Below are 24,793 nucleotides of genomic sequence, written 5' to 3'. Positions count from 1 at the left end.
CATGGTGGCTTACAACCATCCGTAATGAGATCTGATGCCCTCTTCTGGAGTGTCTGACAGCTACAGTGTACTTACATATAATAAATAAATAAATCTTTATAAAAAAAAAAAGAAAGAAAAAGAAAGAAAGAAAGAAAGAAAGAAAGAAAGAAAGAAAGAAAGAAAGAAAGAAAATAAAATCCCAGAGTAAGCCTGGCAGAGTACAGAGGAGACTGAGCCTTTTCCCCAATGTAGCCACCAAACTGCTAGAATATCTGGGGTAGGAGTGACAGGAAGACATCAATGCCCCTGAAATGGCACCTGAATATGGTTGGTTCTTGCTCTTCACACACTAGCCACATGTCTACATCCTTCCTCCACAGGCAGAGCCTCCTGCTGCTGGGAAGCCACTGGAATCCTTCCATTACCCTTTCTTTCCTGTCTTTGAGGTTTCAGAACACTCAGATGTCTGTGATAACCAGAGCAGCAGCAGGAATAGGGCAATGGGAGCCCTGGCCTGTGGGGAGTAGGGGAAGCTAGTGTGGGGCTAGTTTTTCAGTCGGTAGTGAAGGGTTCTGATGCTCCCAGCTCTTCTTTTGGCCACGATCTCCAACACGCTCACTTGAATTGTCCTTTGACCTACGATTTCATACCAACGCTCCAACTGAATCATTGTATCTGAGGAGGCAAATTCATGGGGCACTGTTCCAAAGGAGCCATTCCATTAGAAATCCCGAGAAGTACCACTGCCACTTACAAGAAGGTTAGTTTAGGATCAGGAGAGTCAGATTCTACACTGCCCACTTTCTCTTTGACAGTAGAACTCAAAGGGAGGGGGTGGGCAAAGACAAGCCTACTAATGACAGAATGAATTCTCAATCGGCTTTCTTGGCTTCTTCTCTGAAGTGCACCGGCTGGTTTTCATATGAACTACTTTATCGCCAGATCCTTGTGAACACACTCAAAGGCCGGATCAGAGCAAGGGGAAATAAGAAGCACTGTGGTCCAGCAAGCTTTGGATAATCATGGAGGGATCTGATTACGATGAAGCAGAGAGGCAAAAATGTAGCTGCAAGAACCTAGTGTTCCTTGCAGCAAAAAGCAATAAACTAGAGGAAATCCAGGGAAACCCACAGTTAGTGCCACTACCACAGTCCTTCTGTCACCTCTAATGTCCCTTGCCCCAGATCACAGCCTGCAAGCCCAGCAACCCCCCTGGACCATATAAACCAATGGCTCTTGATCCAGGGCTCAGAAGAAAGGCTCTCATCATTTTATTTGTATATACAGAATCCTATTTCCATGCTTAGTTGGTGCAGTTAGCTTCCTGCTTGGGGTACCATTCAAGGCTTCCCTGGGTGACTCACTTCTGCCCAGGTTCTAGCTGCATAGTCACTCAGTTTCTCAGCCAGCTCCTAGGTTTCTAACCACCTACCTCTGGCTCTTGCCATCTCCACAACTTGGAATAGATGGCTCACCACTGGCTTTCTAGTCTTCTTTGTTAATGAGTATCTTTTCAAATACGTTTTTATGTAGTGCGTGCTGTCTCATGAGCAGATGCAGGTGCCATACTGAACATATAGAGAGGAGAGAGGACAGCTCCTAGGAGTCAGTTTTCTCTTTGCACTGTGTGGGTCTCAGGGATCAAACTCAGGTCGTGAGGGTTGGCAGCAAATGCTTTACCTCTTGAGCCAACCCACTAGCCCTCTATTTTCTTTAAATATGACTAAGCCACACACGCATTAAGGACCAGATTAAATGTTCCTCTAGCCAAAGAGCCTCTGGGACCACTCAGCAGGACACACCCTTTCCCATTCCTGTCTCTTGGCCCTTTGATCTGTGCCTCCCAGAATGGCCTTCCTTGCTCTTTTCTTTGTCTTAGAGGCTGTTACCATATGAATGCCATCTCCATCAATCCAAATCGCTAGCTACTTTCTCCAGGTACTCAGCATGGGAAAAAAAAAAAAAAAAAAAAAAAGCAAGGTTGGACATAGAACAGACTGATTTCCAGTGGCTGCCCAAAAATAAACAAGCAGACCAGCCCTTTCAATTAGTACCAGGAAGGCCAGCGCATGTTCCTCATAAAAACTCCCATGGCTAGTGATTTCTAACAGTGGTCCTCCTTTCTCCTGGGTTTCTAAATCCACCGTAGGCCACCTCTGTTATTTGACAGCTTGGCTTGCCTCGCTGCGGTGTCAGGTTGATCTGTCCTTTTATGCTTTGGCATGAACCCAAAGGGAAGGATAAGTTGCTAGCTGGAGACCCAAAATACCACACTGCTAACCTGTCAGGCCTCAGAGCAGCAAGCCACCCAGGCAAAGGTATTCTCCTTTTTAAAGTTTTAGATACTGTAAGATTATTTTTTTTCACCATAGTCTTTTTAATGACTTCTCAAGAAAACTTCCTGGATCGATGTAAGGTTCTTACTGATAATTGGAGGCAAGCTAACAAGGGAAAAGTTGTGATTCATAGAACACAAACAGAAATGAAATATTAAATCATATCCATGACAAATAGGGAGTCTCTTGCACAGTGGGGACCCAAGGGAATTTAGAATTCAAGTTCCCATTCTGGCTTTGCTTTTAACATTGGGCAAGTCATCTAAGCCCTCGGAACCTCAGCTTCTTCATCTATAAAGTTAAATTGAAGGGAAAACATCTCTTTCAAAGCTGGGGAGACCCATCAAAGAATGAAGTGTTTATCTTGCAGGGACCAGGCTCTGAGTTCAACTCCCAGAACTTGCATAAAAAAGCTTGGGTGTAGGGTATACAGAATCCCAGCACTGGGCTTGATGGCTAATTAGCCTAACTTAAACGGGGGTGGGGGGTCAGGGCAGGACGACCTTGACCTACGAACAACATCCAACAATATTTTTTTGATATCTGTTCTCTCTCTCTCTCTCTCTCTCTCTCTCTCTCTCTCTCTCTCTCTCTCACACACACACACACACACACACACACACATGCATGCACATTCTTATCTAAGGCTGTCGTCAGTTATATAGGACAAAGCATGGTTCCCAATGCATGCTACATGTACTTCAGATATTTGATGAGTAAATGAACCAATGAATATGTGGAAAACAAATTAAATATAAAACCTTGAACAAAGGTTTGACCCAGATAAGGAGACACCAATGCTAAAAAGAGGGAAAGCCTAAATCTTCCAGAGGGGCCAGCGTGAGATCACACCTAGCTTTTCTTGCAGCATCCCCAAACCTCAACTTCCTCATTTGCAATGGGTAGGAGGATTGTCTCCTTCCAGAGTTAGGCTAAGTCTCAATGGATGAATATAAAAATCCTTTGCAAACTGCAAGAGGTGAGTTAGACGTTAGCTGGCCGAGTATGCCTTGCCTTGCACGTGGAATCCTGTGACGTTGTTAACACCGGTGGTCACCAAGGCTGCCACTTTGGGGGAGTCGGGGAGAAACAGTCCTTTCTGATTCTAAATCTCCCTATGCCAGGGGAAGGTTATTATTTCTGAAAGCAGATGCCATATTTTATTCTAAAACTAGCTTGGTTTCAGTGGGAGTGTACACGTGTGTACGTGCATGCTCATGCACACTCGTGGCATAGATCCAGTTTTGTGAGAACTATGTCAACATCAGGTTTCTATGTGGAAATACTTGTATATCCAGTTTGGAAAGGGCTTTTAGATATTATTTCCAAGGCAAAAGATAAACCCATTTGATTTAGGGAGTTATCAGCTGGTTTGCATTAAATGGGGGTAAAAGCAAAAACATACACAATGCAGCCATTTGTTAGACACAATTATTTCCCCTGTTACTTAATTACAAGCAGACATAAATACGCTGAATTCTGACATCTCAGGTCTTCTTAAATTCTCGATCTGTGTTTCAGCATATAATGAAAGGAGGGTCATATTCCACTCTGTGTGTTAAGCAAACCCAAGAGTTATAATTGTATATTGGGACCATAATGACTTTGCTAAAGCAAGGCCTAAACTTTTAATTAACCTGCCAAGACAAATTACAGCTCACAGCTCACAGGTAACGATCACGGACAGCTGAGACTCAATCCTGGGGACTCTCGGGAAAGAGGGATTAATAGCAACATCAGAAGCAGTCTGTTTTTGTATTAAAAGAAAGAAAACAGTGTTCATTAAACAATCACTGTAGCTTGAAGGGAGGCAGACAGGTCAGAAAGGCAGCAAGAGAAAATGGGAAAGAGGGGAGGGGGCGCCCTCCTCTCTCGAAGGGACTGCTTCCCTCTGAGTATGTGCAGCGGCTCAATGGGTACCGGGCACTCTTTGCTCTTTTTCCTAATGCTCATAACATGGACTGCAAATGATCACTCAAGAAAATTTTTCCAGGCAGGGCTGGCCTGCTTTTAACAATCACAGAAGTAACATGGAACCACAGGAGAAGGGGGGGGGGGAGCAGGAGTCAGTTGCTTGGGGGTGTTTTCAGAGTCTTGTTGACCATGAGAACCCCAGGCTCTCCTATCTGTCCACAGACTCAGGGTTTCTGACGAAAGGGCCAGGAACCCAAACTTCTACTTGAATCAGCTGATTCCTTTGTCCAGAGGCATTTGAGAAGGACCATGGCTATACGTCCTTGCTGCTTAAAACAGGTATCTTAGCATGGGTTCCCCCAGGCCTGCCAGAGTACATTCTGCATTTTACCCAGACACTCGGGTATTTCTTCAGTGTGCTGATATATAGGAAGCATGAGAAAGCCTATCTGCTCTAGCATACAGGAAAGGGTTGAGGGATTGTTTTAGTCATCTAGGTGAGAGGAACCAGGGTGAAAAACAAGACCATGGTCTTAATTATAACAGAACCGTTTAGCATGCTCTGACAAGCCAAGGGTTGGCAAAGGAACATCCCACTATTTCCTTACTGTTTTAAGACGCATACCCTAATTAAAATGGCTTTCTTTGGGAATTTAAATTAATAACCTTTCCTATTTGCACTCAGCTATTAAAACAGAAATCTGACTGTAAATGCTCCCAGCTCCGTGTGGGCCCAGTGTGTGTGCCTCTTTGTGAACTGTGCCTAGAAGGAGTCAGGCTAGGAGACTAGGGAACTTGGATGCTGTGGGACATGATAACTGTGTCCTTAAATTAAAGCCACCATAGCAAGAAAGAACATGTGTAGTGACTGCTGCCAGCAGAACCTGAGAAGCGACAACCCAGACATTGCTGAGGCCAACCTCCAGCCTCTAATGGCAGGGACTGAGAGCTGCAATGTTGGCCCCCATGTCAGCAATAGCTACTAAGACACAGCTTCAGATTCCAAAATGTTTTTTTTAAATTAATCAAGTAATTAATTTGTTTTTCAAGACAGGGTTTCTTGAACCAGGCTGGCTTCAAACTCAGAGATCAACCTGCCTCTACTTTCCACGTGCTGGGACTAAAGACATGTGCCACCACCACCTGGCAAATTTATTTATTTTTATTACCTGTGCATTAGTATTTTGCCTGCATATATGTCTGTGTGAGGGTGTTGGGTCCCCTAGAACTGGAGTTGCAGACAGTGGTGAGCCACCATGTAGGTGTTGGGCCTTTTGGGAAAGCATTTAGTGCTCTTAACTTCTGAGCTACCTCCTCAGACAGATTCCAGAATCTCAAGAAACCAATGGACAGAAAAGAATAAGAATCTGTATGATGTTAAAAGTCAAGTTCATGGGAGAGCTTCTGGACTAAGCCAGTTTTTCCGTACACCATACACAGAGAGAACTGCAAGAGAGAAACCAATAGTATGGCAGCTGGCAAGCCTTGAGCTGCCTAGGTTCCTGCTAAAGCAAACCTGGGCAGGAAACGGTCACGCTCTGGCTTATTCCTTACCAACCAAGTGGCATTGCCCATGGACACTCAATGTGTATTGTGACGACAGACTACACCTCTAGTCAAGGACAACACAAAGGGACATTTCCTTCATCAACATCGGTTGTTGGATGCCACCTCTGCTTTTTTGCCATCAAGGCAAAATATTAAGGCAGAATATAAGAGAAGTGTATTAACCATGCTCCATTTAACAGAAAGGTTCACTTTGCCTCAACACTAAAGGCAAAACTACAAATAAGAGGGAAATGGGCTGAAAATAACTACTGCTGATTAGGAGAGAAAATGGGGATCTTTGAAGAATGCTGGAAACTTAGTACCAAGTCTTGAAATGTTCCTTTAACTCCATTTCCCTTGTGAGAGAGACTCCCAGCTAAGGTGTACTCTAAAGCCTTCACCAGGCCATGGGGCTATGTTCTGGCTAAGTTCTAGATATCAGGACATGCTCTGCATTTTGGTGAAACCCCAGAGCAACTGCAACCTGCTCTGCCAGCCCCCATCTCTGCCATTTCACTCTCTCTTCAAGTTATTGTTTTCCTCTCTTATCTGCAGCATCTGCTGGTTTCAGAAGTAAAAGACAAACCAGACCCAAATGGCAAGTCAGCGAATTGAACTAAGTGAGACCTTTAAGACAGGTGGGAGGCAAGTGCCAATGAGGCACGTGTGACTTCTGTGTGGTTTGCCATCCAGGATTCCTAACTGAATGTGAGGTTTGCCTCCTAGCTCTTGAAAGGCAGCTGGTGGTTCAAGGACCTTATCCATCCAGTCCACTTGCATGCAAGAGCGAAAGCTATTCAGTTCCAATTCCAATCATATTCAATTCTAATCCCTTGTCAGTACCAACTTAGTCCACACAACCTTCCTCTCATCCAAAGACGTTAGTAGAGAGCGTAGCTGCTTACCAATGGCGGTGGTGAGAAAGGAAACCACTTCAGATTCTTTTCCATCATTGTAAAAGGCCAGGTGCCAGATTCCTGAATCCAGATACTGGATGAAACCTGTCTCGTGGCTGGATGGGGGGACAGTGCCCCGTGATTGGCGCTGAGGACCCTCCAGGCTCCTTGCCTCTTGGGTTAGGAGCCTTCTTCCATCCAGGAGCTCCACAAAGTCAAACTAAAGCACAAAGGGAGTAAAGTTAGCAACGAACTGACGCTTCCACCTTCCAAGCTTCATGCAGGGCTTCTCCTGTGGTGTCTAGAAGGGAAGGGAAGGCGGGAGAGCAGACCAAACAAGTCCTCCCTACATCTACAGTTGTCATGGTAATATTCTTCTAACACGTCTGTGAACGTGGCAAAATTAATGATGATTCATTGTCTTGCTTTGTTTTAATTTTAGACATGTTTACTTTAGTGGCAGGTACTTCAATAGAAATAACCTAGCTACTTTGTGATCACTGGAGGGTCATATAAGTACAGATGGGAGTCTTCGGAATTTGGAGTGGGAATGGAACACTGAGTAGGGTTGGGTTAGTCATGGGCTGAATTGGATTAGCTCAAAATCCCATCAATGAAACACTAGCATGGATTGGTCCAAGACGGTTGGTTTGAAGCTCCAGGAGAGCCCACCATGCAGTATGAATACCAGGAGGGTGAAGTCCTGCTGCCTCACCCTGAGTAGCTACCTAGTTAGATTTTAGTAGATGGAAGATATTTAGCCTACCTTGAACAAAGTTGATACTGTGAAGTCCAGGACTGTGTAGTTAGGCTCTGTGGTCACCAGGGACCAGGCTCATCTATTGCTCTGTGACCTGACCTTTGGCTAATACTGGAGCTAAAATGATGACATATGACTTCAGAATGGATGATGGACATAGTTTTGGTGAATTTAACTCCAAATCTAGTATGTGTGTTGTAAGTGGGCGATCGTACCTGTGCATGTGCACGGGCCTCTGTTCTCTCTGACACATGACTCCTCCTTATCCTATTTCTTTCTTTTTCTTTCCTCTTCCTCTCTTGTGGTGTCAGAGAGAATCCAGAGTTCAGCATGCTAAGCACATGCATCGTCCCTGAACTAAACTTCCAGCTACTTGGTTAAGTTCTTTGTTTCTGGTATATGTATCCAAACAAATATGTAATCCTGAAGAAAGGTGGGGATGCAAGAGGCAAAGAAAGTACTGTTTATTTTGAGCTAGCTCCTAGGCTAAGGGTTCTATGAGTGTTCCTTGTTATGAGAATTCTGCAAGGCAGTTACTACTATTTCCTACTTTATCGATGAGGAAACTCTCAAGGAGAGGATGAATTGTGGACCCAAGCTTGCATAGCCTACGGCATGAGGATTCATGCATGGTCTGTGGTTTCCTCTCTGGGTCATATTGCCTAGGATTTTGGAGGTGGTGTAGTAGCAGAAAGGCAGTTGTGAAGTGTCCTAGACTTCTCTGGAAAAGATCCAGAGACCTAACCTTACTCTTTTGGAGGGCAGGATGCTAGTGGCAAATGGGTGAGTAGCCTATACAGTGACATGAAATTTCCTTCAGGTTTTAGGAGCTGGCTGCGCTTCTGGCCTGGGTTAAGACCTGAGTGGGCACCCAAGAGGTCCCTCAGTGTGTGGGGTCCAGTTACCTGAGTATGGGAAGGAGGAAGGCCTTTTCTGCCGTAAATGCCAACCAGAGCTGCTTTCCCCAGAGACACATTGAACTTCAGGTGTACAGGGTGGTCTATGAACACCTGAGATCTCCAGAATGTTCCAGGCGGGATCTTCTGGGAAGCCCGTCTCCCCACATCGATTTCTCCAGAATCTATGAAACTGTCCTCTGGAAATAAACTACTTGGCTTTCCTACCGAGACACAGGGAAGGGAAGACAAGAACGTTCTGGTTAGCCACACACAACAAGGAACCAGCGTCTCAACATCCAGGACTCCACTTTGCCTCTCACCCCAGAGGTCTGCAGCCAGCTCCCTGCCCTGCTCCCCTTTTTCCACTGGAGTAAGACAGTCTAGAATTTTCTCCCCAGTGATGCTCAGATTGTTCTGCTAAAAATATTCATTCTTCCAAAGCCGTATGGGTCCTCCCAAAGGGCCATCTGTTTACTGCATAATGCCACAGCTTGTTAAAGTATATTTTGATCCCAAAAATAATCGGTGATCATATGAGAATAATTTTGTGATTTTGTGAGTGAGTGTGTGTGTGTGTGTGTGTGTGTGTGTGTGTGTGTATGATAAAGTAGAAAGGACAGAGGGAGTAAGGCATTGTCATCAACTTCCAACCCTGCAGTGGGAGGCACGATGGCAGTGGAGGGAGGTAGTTTATGTTCATGTGAAAATCAGAAGCTTCATATGTGACTGAAGGGTTGGGTTTGAAACAAGGCTAGAGACTGACAAAGATGAAAAGGAGGGCTTTTAAGAAGGGAGGAAACGTGTCTGAAAATGCTCTTGTGTTTTAGTGGGTATGGGTATTTTTTTTTTTTTTAAGTGTGTTAAAATGGTTAAAGAAACTTCTTAAGTTCATAGATGGAATCTATAGCATACTTAGAAATTTAACCCAGCCCTCAGCTCTGTGCCACAAGGGTGGGGGGTGCTCAGCAGTGACTGCTTCTGGTGTGTGTGTGGGGGGGGGGGCACCAAAGCCCGGGAAGGAAGGCCACTTACCAGACTTCCTCTTCAGAGTAATTAAACACACTCGCTTGTGCGAGAGATAAGCCCTAACTTTCTGCCAGACATTAGTCAGGAGGAAGGGCAGGGACATTGGGAGGATCACCCTTAGGACCCTGAAAAACCCAAATCAAGTCAACAGGCTCCACTGTATTTGTCAGTAGTAACCCCCCCCCATGCCCCGGGGCATCCTGGGTCTAGGTTTTTTTATGTGTGTTGAGATGCTCCAAGATGTTCTAAGAGAACAAGAATCATTTGCAAAGAAAACACGTTTGTGGAACTTTTTATAAAAAGCATTTGGAGAGGGCAAATTACAGTGTCTCCCCCTCCCCCCCAGCTTTGCAATAGTCCTTACAAAGCATGTTTGATGCTGAAATGAAGTTTGGCAGGGCATTGTTGTAGTCATAAAATATTTTACTGTTTTAAATAATAAAATTCAATTTAAATGTTAAACTTCTCCATATGTTATCATTCCCTTATAAACTCCTAGGCAGAAACATCAGGTTTTTAGCTTCAAACCGTTAAATGTTATTTTAATTAAAAATGTGCCAACAACAAAAAAAGTTAAAATGCATGCTGTCAGTAAAAGTACCATGGATATTCTATCATTAACTCAGGAGAACCTCTGCATTTAATTCCTTATGGGTGGAACGGGCTCCAGATTTCTACCTTGAAAATGAAGACACACGAACCTCCACATTGTGAGTCATGGAACTTCAAAGACAGGAGCCCAAATCACAAAACATTAAGATGGGAGTGAATTATTCCCATTCTTTTTTTTTTTTTTTTTATCTGATTTGTGGGTGCCCAGGACTGTAACCCTCCTATAGTGCGGGTAGAAAGTTGTACAGCCTCAGCTCCAAGTTCTCCCTGGGAGGCAGGACTAAGGGGGCATGTCAAACAAAAGCATGGTGCCTTCTGAACCTTTTATGCCTAGGAAGGACTGAGAAAGAAGCATGAGTCTGCTAATTCCAAGGGCTGCTTTCCTGAGAGTAGGGAGGAGTCGGAGCCAAGGGGACCAGAGAACCTCTCTGCACTCACACGTCCCCTGTCTCAGAATAAATAATGGAAAACTCCTCCCTCACTTTAGCCAACAGGGCTCCCTTTCTCCCCAGCAAAGAGGAGGCATAATGTGGAAGGCAGCCTCACAGGGCAAGATGGGTCCAGACATATTCCCCGCCCCTAGGAACTCAGACAGGGTTCTTAGGCAAGGGTGTGTGTGTGTGTGTGTGTGTGTGTGTGTGTGTGTGCGTGTGCGTGTGTGTGTGTGTGTGCATGTGTGTGTGTGTGTGTGTGTGTGTGTGTGTGCATGTGTGTTCGTGCATGGAGCACTTGCCCCAATAAAGTGACAAAAGTGACAGAGGGGGTTTTTCTTTCATTGACTTCTATATAGTTCAAGGATGTGGGCCAGGTAGGAGAGAAATGCTCTCTTCACACTGGACCGATTGGTGTGGACTGGTGCCTGAGAGGGAAGAGTGAAGAGCGTTTACCACCTGAGCTCATGGGAAAGATGCCCGAGATTGCCAGGGCTGGGGCTAGGTATGGCTGGGAGAGAGGGAGAGAGGGAGAGAGGGAGAGAGGGAGAGAGAGAGAGAGAGAGAGAGAGAGAGAGAGAGAGAGAAGAGGAGAAGAGAAGAGAGAGAAGAGAGAGAAAAAACGAACCCGACCTGCCTTTGTCTTTCCAGATCATAAGATTCCTTGTTTTTAATTCTGAGCACAAAGCGTGAGGGCTAGAATACAAAATGTCCCACTGCAAAGTGTCGTCCACCAGTGGATGAAGGGAAGGGGAAGAGGATAGAGACTGGAAGGGGGGAAAGTCTGTGTATGAAATTCTGCTCTTCATGTACATTCTGGAAGATAACGGGTATTAGTAGGAGACACAGTAGTGAGGTAAAGGTTAATGAGTCCCAGCTGTGTCAAGGGCCCTCATTTACATGAGCTCAGTTGATTCTCATGACACTAAGAACATCTCTACACTGAGGAGGCTCTGAATGCTTAAGAAGCCAGAGATGAAGTCACTTGAGAAACCTCTTTACCTCTTAGTCTATGGCTTCTCAGAGGATTAAATACATGAGTGGTGAATTAAAAATCTTGAGAGACACTCTTGGTGGTGTTGGGGTGCAGTGATTCCAGTGGGGTTCACGGGGTGAAAGTCAAGATTTAGCCAGCTAGATCCAAGGTCCCATGGTATGCCAGGGTCTGGAAGTTGGTCATTTTTATTCATTAGGAAGCGGTAAACAGGACTCAGAGTAGCTAGGGTCTGAAGACAGTCACGAGAAGCATACCATAGCTCTATTAGGTATCTCCAGGTCTCACCAAAGGGTACAAGAAGCTTAGTTTAGACCCTACCCCTTCCAACAGTATGATTCAGTTTCACAACACAGATTCCATTGATAGCCATCTTTATCTTTGTAAATTTAGATTCAGGCTTCCTAGAGCAATGGTGTGCAAGTATGCAATCACGTCCATAAAAGAAATCTCTCAACGAATTGCTGAAATGGCCGGGTGGCTCCATCAAATGTGGGAGATTTGGAAGAACTGGAATTGCCCTGCATCCCAATCACAGTCTCCACTCTCCTGAGCAGATCCATCTATCTAGGTTCTAAATTTCTAATCAACTGACAATCCCCTTACCTATTTTTTTTTTTCTTTTTGTTATTCTCAATGCAATGGATTGCACAAAGAATCCCTTAGTTTCCTTAGCAACTGTTTGAAATTTATTTGGCTATCAAAATAAGCTGTTCCATTTTGGAGAGCCCAGCTGAGCCTGTGTGCAGCAATTTGTATGGTTCAAACTGATAAGCAATTCTTATTCCATTGCAAAAAGAAAGCTGTATCCCTAGCCCGCCAAGTCAACCATCGGAAAGGCTTGCTCATGCAGCCATTCCTCCCTCCCCATTAATGCAAGCACAAGGTCGTGGGGTGTTGCTCCAGGAAGCTGCCACATTTGGTTTCTGTCCCATAATGAGCCTGGAATGGTTACAGCCACTTTGAAAAATACAGCAACAATTACAGTTTAATGTTATTCTCACAGACATGAGAGACACAGTGCTGGGATTATCATCTATTTAATTTATATAACTTAAAAAGCATACTTTAAAAAAAATTTTTTAAATACCCCAAACCTTAGGAAGACCCACAAGGGTAAATGTTAATGAGTACACATCTCTAGGATCTTTGGCTCTGAAGTGGAATGCTCCTGGACTAGACAAGATGAGAGGTCTCGGCTGGACTGATGACCACTGTCTACAAGTGGCTCCTCCCTGCTGCGCTCTCAAGATGAGGAAGCTAAGGCCAAACAGATGAAGTAACTAGAATGAGTTAACGGAAGAAATGCAAGGCTGGGTTGAGAACCACACTTGGGCAGCGGGTCTCCAAGGCATATTCAAGCCCACCATAACCTTTTTTTCTCTCTTAATCACATCATACTGCTTTTCCCATGATCATGGTGCAGGGACGATAATCTTAATTCTGTAATCAATTCTTTCCCCTGATATCATCAGAAGGGGCCAGAAATGTGCCCTCACAGTAGGGTTAAGAATTTCACTACTGAGATATAGTCCAAGGAAGCAGAGTTTTATCATCACAATTAAAACCAGAAACTGAGCAGACGATGGTTCAATTGGGGTGGAGGGGTGCGAGGAGCCATGGGGTCTCCCAGAAACTACAGGAAGCTTTCTCCTCCGCTTTTCAGGCTCAGCAATCATTCCTGGTGCTGACTGTTTTCCAGCTCTGCTGTCCATTTAAGGGGCTTAGAAACAGGATTTCCATTTGCATCAGTAATAACCGATAATCCCTTTAAGCAAAAATTCCCCCAATTAAAATAAGCCAATAAGGCAGTGTAATTCTGTGTTGTCTCTTATCTGCACCCCCTCCTCCTCCGGAAAAACTAAACAGAACCCAAACAACCCACAAACTAATTTCATTAGAGTGCAAGATTTCAGATAGACTTAACTCCCGCTGAAGGAATGTCTGTTTGAGATTCATGGTGGGAAGAAAATACACTGTGTTACAGGAGACCCTTTACCAATTCCTCTAAGGATAAAGATGGTTTGTGTTTTCACAGGCTGATCTATAGACAGATGTTTCTCTATGGGTCTTCACTGGTGGCACTAGACAATAGGAACTGGTGTGAGCGTTGCAAGCCACTAGCAGGACCATGGACAGTGCCACTTTCCTCAGATCCCTGCAGAAAGCCAGGTTGCCCTACAATGAATGATTCTTGTACAAATTTCACATGTAGGACTTGCAAATTGCAATGCACCCTATAGAGAACCCACAACTCAGTGCTTTCTGATTGAGCCACAGGAAGTGAAGTACAGCCTAGAATGCCTGGCTCGGTGTGTGTGTGTAGGGGGGGCAGGGCGTTGCTTAAGCTGAGATCGAAGTCAGCAGCTCCTGACTTCACCAGTGCCCCCCCTCCCATATGCTACCTTCTTCCCCACCCCACCACTGGGTAAAGAAGCATACGTTATTTGGTGTTTTGATTCTTAAAAACCTTTAAAAGGAAGAGACCTGGCCTTTCCTTTCAAAACAATGGGTAAGCATTCGGGTTTGGTTCTTTTAGAAGTCTTCCCTTAAATGTGTCCACAGGTCAACAGTTGACTTTGAACTTGAGGATCATCATTGCAAAGGTCACGAGGAAGTATTGCTCTGGGTAAGCACAAGTTACCCTTTTAACCAAGCCAATGGCTTTGAAAGGACACGGAGAGCCAAGAGGCATGAGCTCAGAGTTAAGTGAGGCAGGGGAAAGCATGGTGTGAGCTGCAAAGGTCGGGGCCATGGCCTCTTTGCCCACAGGGAAACAGCAGAGTGACAACAAAGATCACAGCAGATGCAGGAGAACAGAAGGCCACCGTGCCTGAAGGACATGTGGACTGGTCTGGGAGCTTACATCATTCCAATTTTGGTGAGCTTGAACCGTTCTTGGATGACAGTGAGGGAAGCTGTAGCTATGAGTAAAGACCATTGAGATGTTCAAAATTTGGGTCCATGGATTCCCACTTAAGAAGGCCAAACACAGAATGTCACCACCATTTCTGTCACGGATGGATGGAAATGGCTTTGCTTCATGGTGCAACTGGATTTCACATCTGTAACATCTTTGAGGCCCTGTCACCATGGGGATAGATCAAGTGGGGAAACTAATGGGGGGGGGTTGTGAGAGCCCTGAGGTCGCCATATACTCAATTCTGACATCCTCTGGGTCAAGTCACTTCATGTGATCATTTGTGTTTGCACCTAGAATGGACATAGCTAATTATACCCATTTCACAGGGTTGTGAGGGTAAAGTGTGGTGAAATGATGTTAGTAAGTTCTGATACAAACACAGTGAGTACACAGTAATTGTTACTACTGCAGATGAGGAAGCTGTGTCAGAGACACTAGTGACTTGGTCACTGGGTGGGCAGTCATCTGAAATGTTTCCACCAAAACATGCAGTCTAAGAGTCTTTCACCTGGAACACACCATCCCCTACCATGTCCCACTCCCACACGTGCCTCTTGATCCCACAGGATTTCCCAGAAGTGCTCCCCCCTGACCCCACACAAAGATGGCTGGCTGGCCACATGAGTGCCCTGAAGGCATCCTCGAAGGCATGGAATGAGATGCGGCAGAGCACCATGGGTCCCGCTGACCCGGCTCTGGGATGAAGACACAGGTGGACTGCAGCCGGCATGGGGTGTAGAGGATGGAAGAAGCATGAGCTGTGAGTCAGACACAGGGCGTGCATGGTGGAGGCCTCCTCCGTTCAAAGGCAGACACAGAGGACTCACAACACGGACAACGCAGCAACCCTACCTTCCGTGGCTCCTTTGCCTTTCCTGTCAGGGGTCTCTAAGCCAGTGCCCCCTGAGGGATACAGGGAGACGTCCGTTGGCACAGGCCAGCTGCTGGCTGTGTCCTCCGTGATCTCATACATCTGCCCCTCCATCGGCTGCAGGTGCCAGTTTAGGCCAAACAGGTGCATGGCTGTAGTGAGCAATGGAAAAAGTCATCTTTTTCTGCTGGAGGTGGAAATGGAACTCCCAAGCCACAAGGAGAGGGGGTCTGGGGTGGGGAACACAGACCCTCAGTTCAGTTCAACAACAGCCCCCAGAGAGAGATCTCTTAGAGTACCAGGCTCTGCAAGGGGGCTCACGACACAGTGATGACCAAGGTTTTAGGCCTTGCCTCAAGGGGTTCAGAGTTCGGGAATGTTCGGGATGATCAGGAAAATCTCAGTTCCAGGAGGTCTTGACCTTTTTGTTCAAAAGACAAATAACAATCTAGGAGGGAGAGCTATAATTTGCATGACAAAGGATTATCTCCTTAATGTAAGGATAACATCCACGAATAAGTAAAGTCTAACAAGTGTAGTAGAAAAATGGGCCTAGGATATGAACAGACAGGTTACAGAACAGGAAATACCAAAGGCCCTTAATCATACGAAAAGGCTCTTAACATCACTCACTGTGAAAGAAATCTAAGTCAAACTCTGAAATATTAGTTTTCACATACGGTTTGGCAAAGATAAAAAGGGCTGAAAATATACTGTGTTGGCAGAGGCGGGGAGGCAGGCGCCCGCACACTTTGCTGGTGTGAGCATATATGAGTATGTGATAAAAAAAAGCATAAAATTGAAAATACATTCACCCTTTACCCTAAGATTTCAAGGTCCCAATTCTGGAAACGTCTCCTCCAGATATATTCACATATCTAATATATGATGTACCTACAAGGTTACTCACTACAACATTATTTTGATAGTGAAATTTCATAAACTGGCCTATTGAGAAGAGTCTGGGTAGGACCCAGCCATACAACACAATAGCACGGATCATAAATAGACTGGGGAAGATTTTTATCTTTTTTTTTTTTCTTTTCTGGAAGAAAAACCATAACCCGCCGAAGAATGCGTTTGACATACTACCTTTGGCTTTACATTGGACTGGGTGTTGGAAGGATATGAAAGACAGTCGTAACACTGGGTGCTCCTTGTGAGGGCAGCGGGTGCTGCAGGGCTGGGGGGGGGGGAAGGGAGACATTCTGCACATCTTTATTTTATGCCACGAGATAGCAAAGCGTGAACACTGTCTGAAGTATGCAGTGTGCATTCAAGCTGTGAATGCTGTTTCCACAAGGAGTTGTCATCGGTGCGTGACTACTCTCTGGACTTGACTTTGGGGATCAATACTTAGCTCTTGATGTGGGCATGCCAGACTCACATCTGTAACCCCAGCGGGGGGGGGGGACGCCGAGGAGGCAGGCTGTGGGATCTATAAAGCTAGGAAACGGGTCTGCTCCATTTTGGTGAGACCCCCCTTCGCAAAAACAAAAAGCAGGGGCCACAAAGAGCAAAACGCGTGTTACGTAAACCTGATGCCCTGAATTCAGCCTATGTGCCGGGGTATGCATAGTGACAAACACAACTAAAGAGACTCTGCTTAACAAAGTGGAAGGAGAGAGCAAACCCCTAAAAACTGTCCTCTGATGTCCACTTGAGTCCTGTGGCGTGCATGTGCTGGCACTCACACAGTGCCACATTACACACACACACACACACACACACACACACACACACACCCCAAAACCCAACCCAGCCCCCACATCCTCTCCAAAAAGAAACAAGATTTGAGCCTGGTCAGTGGTCTGCACTCATCACATCCAGGATGAGGTCTGGCTCTCCCACATGTAGCCAGCATTCATCTTCCTGGATCCCACACCATGCTCTGTAGAGTACCCCTTCCTCGCCTTGATGATCCTATTTTTTAAAGGCTCTCTGTGGCAGACTCTGGAGAGTTAGTATTGATACAGACAGCCAGAGCACATGGTCAAGCAGTGAAGCCAGATGGACTGGGATGTCCACTCAGAAGGTCCTGGCATAGAGGAGGGGGTGCCTGAGGAGGCTCACAGGAAGGCAGAGCCGATCTACAGCGATAGGAACGTCTATGGAATTAGACTTACTACCTACTGTGTAATATGAATGCATTTCTAATTCTCATGTCAACCCACTACACACTATTTTGAGAGGGTTAAAAGATATCAGGTCCTTAGGAAGAGTAAGAGAACTCATTATGATACTCGAGCTAACCAGGAGAGAAGCAAGTATGTGACTAATCCTAAGACAGAAGAGAACGGAGGGGGGGAAGGAGTAAGACAGGAAAAGAGGTATCTGGTACTAAGTTGCTTGGACTCAACTGAGGACAGATGAAGTGAGGCAATGCTACAAGACTCATTTGTATTTTCCCTACATTGTACCACACATGTTGTTTTTAAAAGGTGTAGAGGTAGTCCTAAAATACAAAGAAAAGAAAGAGAAGCTAAGAAGTGTCCTATGCTGTTTATTTTACAAATACACTCAGGCAAGATCTGTTTTTTAAAAGGGGTGGGGGGAAATCTATCATGACTGCCCTCTGAAAGACCCAACAAGCAGCTGCAAGAGTCAGATGAAGATATTTGCACCAATCAATGGACAGAAGCTGCTGACCCCTGTTGTTGAATTAGGGAAGGCTAAAAAGGGCGATCCTGTAGGATGACCAGCAGTCTCAGTTAATCTGGACCCCCGAGATCTCTCAAACACTGGACCACCAAACAGAGAGCATACACTAGCTGATATGAGGTCCCCAACCAAAAAAAAAATCAGGTCTTAGTATAGATCAATAAAAAAATTAGAAAGTTAGTTAAAATTATGATATTTATAAGACAATGATTGAGATGTTTTACTATGTGCTACGTACTGTGTCACAACTATCAGAACAATGTATGCTTTGGCTTTCATGACAACCCTAAAAGGTTAATTTTTGTAGCCACATGTTGTAGATGATTACTCGAAGGTAAGGGAGCAACTGACATGTACAAAGTTCAGTGGACAAGAAGAAGCGGAGGCTGGTCTAGAACTCACATCTGTCCAGACAGGAAAGCTCAGCGGCCCTGCTCCCTGAGTCTGCTGCTGCCTCTTATCAGCTCCATCTCACAAGGCACAAGGCTGACACATGAAGACACCCCTGCCCGCACATCAGTCTCTAAGGGCTTCACATCTGCAGATGGAACTAGGACTCTCCCACAGGATGCTGAGAAACAGGTTGTTGTGTTATGAATAAGTTCACAGATAGGCCACAAAACATGGTAAAGGCACTTGGGAAACACAGCATATTCTGTGACTCCAAGACATATTCCAATCACGCTGGGGACATGGGCTCATGGTTGCTTCAGTCTAGAGGTTGTATTTTTGTGATAGTGAGAAGAATGACCTTTTGCTTTGCTTTGGTGTCTGTGATGTGGGACCAGAGGTAAGAAAAGATTCTGAACACTAATTTCTGTTTCCTAGCTGCAGTAGTCTTATCTGAGAAATGGGGAAACATATTCTTTCCATCAGTGATTTTAGTACTGAAACAGTGGGGCAGTGTGCCAGAGGGTACTGTACCAGAGGTGTGTACTGTGCCAATGGGGGTACTGTATAAGTAGTATACCATATCAGAGGAATACCATAGTGGAGGGCCCTGTATCAGAGGTGTATACCATGTGAGTGGGGTAGTTATAAGTGGTACTATCAGAGGGGTAAGTATCAGAGGAGCATGCAAGAGCAGTACCATGACAGAGGAGTGCTATATCAATCAGAGGGGTACCAAGTCAATGGAGCACCACGTCATAAGGGTACACTGAGATTTAGCGTACCATATCATCAGTGGGATACTATGTGCCAAGGTACTTTGCCAAGTGCACATAAGCACTGTATTTTCCCAGGCACTAGATTTGTTGATGATATCAGGGATGGGGCTAATAGCAGCTCCTACTGACTGAGCAACTTTTTAGTCAGGAGTCCTGTGCTTTAGCCTGCTTCCACTTCTGAGTGATGACGGCGAAAGAAAGCAGGTAGCCGGCCTGCAGGGAGCAGGGCCGCTGTTTCCTAGGCTGAATTAGCTCACATCTCTACTTACTGTCCTACTGTTTTAATCTATATATTGGCAACTCCAGAGGTAATGGAGAACTTCCTTGAACTACACACAACTCAGATGTACACCATTAAATGAGCAGCGCATCTTCCCCCATTAGAGTCAATTATCTTATCTAAGAGTGCCAAGTGCTGTCTTGTTAAAAGGTCACAAGAATTAACTAATTCCAGAATGAATAGAATGCTCCCAGCTCTGCGAAAAGAAACAGTTTTATTGTCAGAGCTCTCTCTTAATTTTAAGAAAATACAAAAGCCAGCCTTTCCTTTTTTTTTTTAAACAACCCCCCCCCCCCAAAAAAAAACCCAAAACCAAAAAACCCTGCTAGGGCAGTGTTTGGTGGGCAGGGTGGGGTTAGAGTCCCAGAGATGAATCTGATTCCCAAGTCCAGGGTCCCAGGGGAAGTTAATAGGATAAGGCAGTTCACAGCTGGGGGAGGGGCTGGAAGTATATAGGTAAATGTTGACATCTCATCCTTTCTGCTCTGCCTCATTGGAGAGGCTCACACAGTTGCAAGAGTGACAGGTAGTCTCTGTGACCTGTGGGAAAGGTCCCTCTGAAAGCAAAGCTTCACTTAAAACCACTTGTGATGTATTCCCTCAGAAACTCCCCAGGCCACCCTGAAGTGACAATGGAGGACTATGGTGATAGGGAAAAGGATCAATGCCATCCAGATGGAGCTGAGAAATACTTTGCTGATACTTTGCTTCCAACCTAACAGGCAAGAGGTACCCACTGATGCAATAGTAAGTAGCACGTCTGTTCGAGGGGTAACCAACCACTTTCTGACTGGAATTCCCATAGTCAGGAGGGAATTCATCTCTGCACTGTAAATCTCACAAGAGGCCCGGGGCTAGGGAGGACATAGGCCTGGGGTGGGAAAGTACTGCTGCTGCCTTGTTAAATGGACATGACGAGCCTGTCAAATTGCCTTCCGAGCAATTATGACAACCCCTGTAGATGAGCACTGCTGGCAGCTTTGGTCAGAGACACTTCTTTAAACAGTGCACAGAATTAACTGCAGAGATTCATTATCTAGCCAGAGTGCTGGGAATAAGTGACTGTTAAATGCCAGCTATACAGGAGACATCTTTATCACTCTCTCCAAGGCCCAGAAGACAAGAACCCAGGAGCCGGAGGACTGGGTAGAATATTGTAGAATGTTTTCCCCTGGGTATGGCATGACCTTTGCACTCTTGCACTCACAGCTGCTGTGACTGCCTGCACAGGATGGAACTGATCAATACCCTGACATGAAGGGGGGGGGGGAAGTACTGGGGAGTGGCTTTAAGGGCTCCAGCCTACCCTGAAGATTTATAGACAATTAGTGGCTACTGGTGGAGAGAGAGACATTTTCTGCTGTGGTGTAGCCACTGGTAAGATGTTCACACCCCTGTAAGTAACCTCTCACCTATGTGTATGCAAGACTAATCAAACTGTCTGGGTCACAAATTAGGGGGGAAAAGGACATGAAAGTTAAAGGGGAACTAGCTAGGAAAAGGAAGGTGAAGAGTAGGAGTTGGGGGGAGAATACTTAAGAACAGTGGAGGGCAAGCTGGGCATGGTGGCACACGCCTTTAATCCCAGCACTCGGAAGGCAGAGGCAGGCGGATTTCTGAGTTTGAGGCCAGCCTGGTCAACAGAGTGAGTTCCAGGACAACCAGGGCTATACAGAGAAACCCTGTCTCGAAAAATAAAAACAAAAAAACCAAAAACAACCAACCAACCAAACAAACAAAAAAACAGTGGAGGGCAAATATGATCAAAGTATATTACATGCATGCATGCAAATGTCATGATGAAACCCATTATCATGCATGCTAGTAAAATCCATTTTGGTCTTTGGAAGGTGAGAATTACAGACATGAAATTAGAGGAAGCAAAGGACCAGTCAGCAATAGTATCTTGAAGCCAAAATGAATAGGATCTTTAGCCTGCCGTCTGGGGCTCCAAATAGAAGTCATGCTAAGAAGCCCTCAGCTCCATCACTGTACAGCCTGGTGAGTTTTACAGTCTTGGGTGAAGACTTGGGGAAGAGAGAGAAAGAGAGATAGTCTGTGTTCTCTTCAGGGGACACACAGACACACACACAGATACACACCAGATATACACAAAGACACAGACAGACAGACAGACAGACAGACAGACAGAAAGACACAGACTGACACATGCACAAAGACAGACAGACTCACAGGCATGCACGCACACACACACACACAAATGCTCAGTGAAGCATTTGGTCTTTGGAATCCATAAGCTTTAGTCACCACCTGATTTCTGACAGTCATTCGGGTAACAACAGTATCCTTCGAAAGTGTAACCCATAGCCAACACATTATGGATATCATCCAGTCTCACGCTCGTGTAAACAGTGGTCTAGGCAGCATTAGTGAAGACTGTATATAATAGTACTGAAATGAAAGCTGAGCTAAAGTGACCTTTGAGTTACTGAAAGAAGTTATGGTGAGCTACCAAGACCAGACAGCAGAGCTGGCTTAAGGGTGAATAAGCTTCAAGCTCTTCCTCTTTCTATGTCTCACTTTCAGTTGAAGATAAAAGAAGCAACATAAAGCTACCCGCAAAATAAAGGCTGAAATGTGAGTTGGAGGCTGGGGGCTTATGGGGCCACTCATCTCTGTCCTGCAGTAACCCGCCTTTGAAGCAGTATCAAGCAGTGAACACTGTTTGGTCAAATGTTCTGAAAGTAGAGACCATGGGTTAACAATAGTAATAAAAGCCAAAACTATAAATGGTTCCCCCCAGCCCACTAAGGACAGAGGAGACCATTCAGATTTCATAAATCGTTTATTGTACTCTTCATTCTTTGAAGAATGAAGAGGAACTGGCCGCCAAAGCACACTGCAGGATTATGTAAATTATACCCTGCACTGTATATTTATAACTAAGGTGCAAATCCCTGTTCCAGTATACCAAGGGTGACCTAGATAAGAAGTGTGGTTTCCCCATTAGACTACTTGTAATTCAATGAAAAGGTGACAAGATGCTTGGAGAGTTCAGGGAGAGGCTGTGCAGAAGTAGCAGGGTTCACAGGATCACCCACATTGAAATGTTAATGACTTCTGAAAGCCAAGAGCCAGGGTGGGAAAGTTCAATCGCCCCAGCTCTGGTCCATCTGATCCTGGGGCTGACATTTTCCTGTCGCCTTTTCCTGCCCAGTGAGACATGAGCGATGGCTCAGAAAGTGCAAGCTTTGTCCTGACATTTGGAAAAAAAAAAAGGCTCCATTGATGTTCAGACACACTGAAGGCACCCTAGCACCCAACCCAGAAGAGGCAATTAACAAAGTCATTAAGCCAGCCTAGGAGAGGGGAGTTTCTGTCAGGAGGTAGCGGGGAGGCTCCGCAACTGTGCAGACACCCACTTGCCTATATGCTGGAGCAGCTCTGGGGAGGGAGTAGAGAGGGTTAGAACTTCGAGGAACTGCTGGTCCGGTCCAAGTGGCATTTGGGTAGTTTGGCTGCATATGGGCCTGTGCATTGCTTGCAGGCCTTGTGCCACCAGAGGCCAGGAAAAGGCATGGGATGCCCTGCAGCTGGAATTACAGACAGCTGTGAGCTTTGACATGGGTGCTGGGAATGCAACCTCAGTCTTCTCCAGGCTTACCAAGTGGCATTTTTTTTTTTTTTTTTAATCTCAAAAGTAGGAACCATGGTCACGTGATCGGCCACCCGCTTTTCCGTTTAGTACTCAGATTTAGGACTTTGTTTGTTAAAATGAAGTCACTGATGTTTAGACTTCCAAGGAGGGGGGAAAAATGACAATCTCAGGACAAAGCAAGATTCCCTGAAAAGGCCACAGTGTACTAAAGTTTCTTCAGATCAGCTGAACAGAACTGCATGGCTGTGGAGGGTTGGAATGTTGTCGATCTAGAGCTATAATTACCTTGGGCTGACTTTAGTCTCCCTAATAGCCATTACTAGCTGCTGTGAGCGATTTGCTCTTTCAGCTGTCAGGTGCATCTTTGGAATATAGCCTGTTAACCAGACCACTGGCTTCCACCAACACCAAAGCGAAGTTACCAGAGAGCACCTGAGTCCTTTACAAGTTACCACGCGTGGCTGCAACCTATCTGCTGTCCTCACCAAAGCACCTGGCACTGAAGCATGACTTCCATTTGCTTGGTGACGACAAAGATTCTCTTTACCTGTATCTAGAATGGAACATGTCACCAGAGCCACCTGAGTCGATTCGCAGGTCAGGCTCACCAACTTTGGTTCAGAATAGACTAGTCCTTACTGATGTTTTGCATCAGTACCAACGATGACGAGAAGGCAAGGTCACGCAAGAACAGCAACTTTTCATCTTTCAGTTCATGTCCCTGCTTCTATAAAGCTACCGGTGACACAGATGAGTGTGGCAATGTAGCAGGCGAGGCACCAGAGCACAGCCTGGGCACCTGACACAGGACACTGGCTAAGGTACAGGCACTGTATGCATGGGAACCTCTATGCAAACATCTATGCTTAGCCACAATGAAGATCTTTGAGATGTAGTGTTGGGGAAGGGAACAGGGCATAAAACTGCATCCCCCCCCCCCAACTGTGCTTCTGTATGCACTTCTGTAGATGCAAATGAAAATCAACAAAGAAATAGATTAAAAGGATACCATGCTTGAATCGCTGTGTTAGGCTTGTGGATACATTTTGTTCTGTGCTTTCCAAATGTGTGTTAGTGCTATTTTACATGCGAAAAGAGGTCCTAGAACTCAGTCTCAGGCAAGATAGGTCTAAGGGGGAATGGAGTGAAGGAAAGAGGCCTTAACATGGCAGGTGTCAGACTCTAGACAACAGGAGTTATACCAGGTTATCAGGGGACAGTGGAGGCTCAGAAGGCTCTGTGACCTCCAAAGACTCACAGGTAAGTGATGGAGCTGCATTTGAGTCCAGATCTTAGTTTCAAAGTGCAGGCTCTCGGTTATTGCCCCTCTGATGAGTTACAGTGGCTAACATTAATAATAATAATAATTATAATAATAATAATGATAATAATAAAGAATCCAGCACAAAGCTTTGCTGCAAGCGCAGCTAGAGCTGCTCTTTGGGACACTTCAAGGGGCCTTCTTTTTTATGCTGACTTTCATGATCAAAATGGCATGCATGTTAGATTGTAGCCAAGAGCAGAGTGCTGTCTGTCCAAAGCACAGAGCATGGTCATTTACTAGTCTCCTGACTTTGGGCAAAAGGTCTCAGCCTCACTCACTCTCAGCTTCCTCCTCTTCAAAATGAAGCTTGCTTATAACACCCATATCAAAGGATCAAATGAGAGAACACATGGAATTGTCTCAGAGCAGTGCCTAGCACACAGTAGGAGCTTGATAAATGGTGGCGGTCACAACCTGTGCCTCTGGATGCCTTGCTGCCCTTAGCTCCTGCACTTACTGAGAAATTAATCCAGTTCTGTTGCCTGCCCTGTTTTTCTTTCTTTCTCCGTATTCCTCATGACTCCCTGCCACACCATCTGCGGGTCCCT

General features: G+C 45.4%; 1 protein-coding gene across 10 annotated transcripts in view; it reads right to left on the bottom strand.

The window, feature by feature from the left end:
• Tenm4 (teneurin transmembrane protein 4) overlaps positions 1-24,793 on the bottom strand; it is a 710,423-nt gene that overhangs the window by 170,217 nt on the left and 515,413 nt on the right. For all 10 annotated transcript variants that reach the window (XM_029539653.1, XM_029539636.1, XM_029539617.1 and 7 more), the window contains 3 exons: positions 15,174-15,344; positions 8,342-8,556; positions 6,686-6,896 (listed from right to left, as the gene is read on the bottom strand). In XM_029539653.1, coding sequence (XP_029395513.1) covers positions 6,686-6,896; positions 8,342-8,556; positions 15,174-15,344 — 597 coding nt within the window. The remainder of the gene's footprint in view (positions 1-6,685; positions 6,897-8,341; positions 8,557-15,173; positions 15,345-24,793) is intronic.

Source organism: Mus pahari, chromosome 1 (assembly GCF_900095145.1).
Source record: "Mus pahari chromosome 1, PAHARI_EIJ_v1.1, whole genome shotgun sequence".
Lineage (NCBI taxonomy): Eukaryota > Metazoa > Chordata > Mammalia > Rodentia > Muridae > Mus > Mus pahari.
The sequence above is the reverse complement of the archived record's forward strand: the minus strand, read 5'-3'. Positions and strand labels throughout refer to the sequence as shown.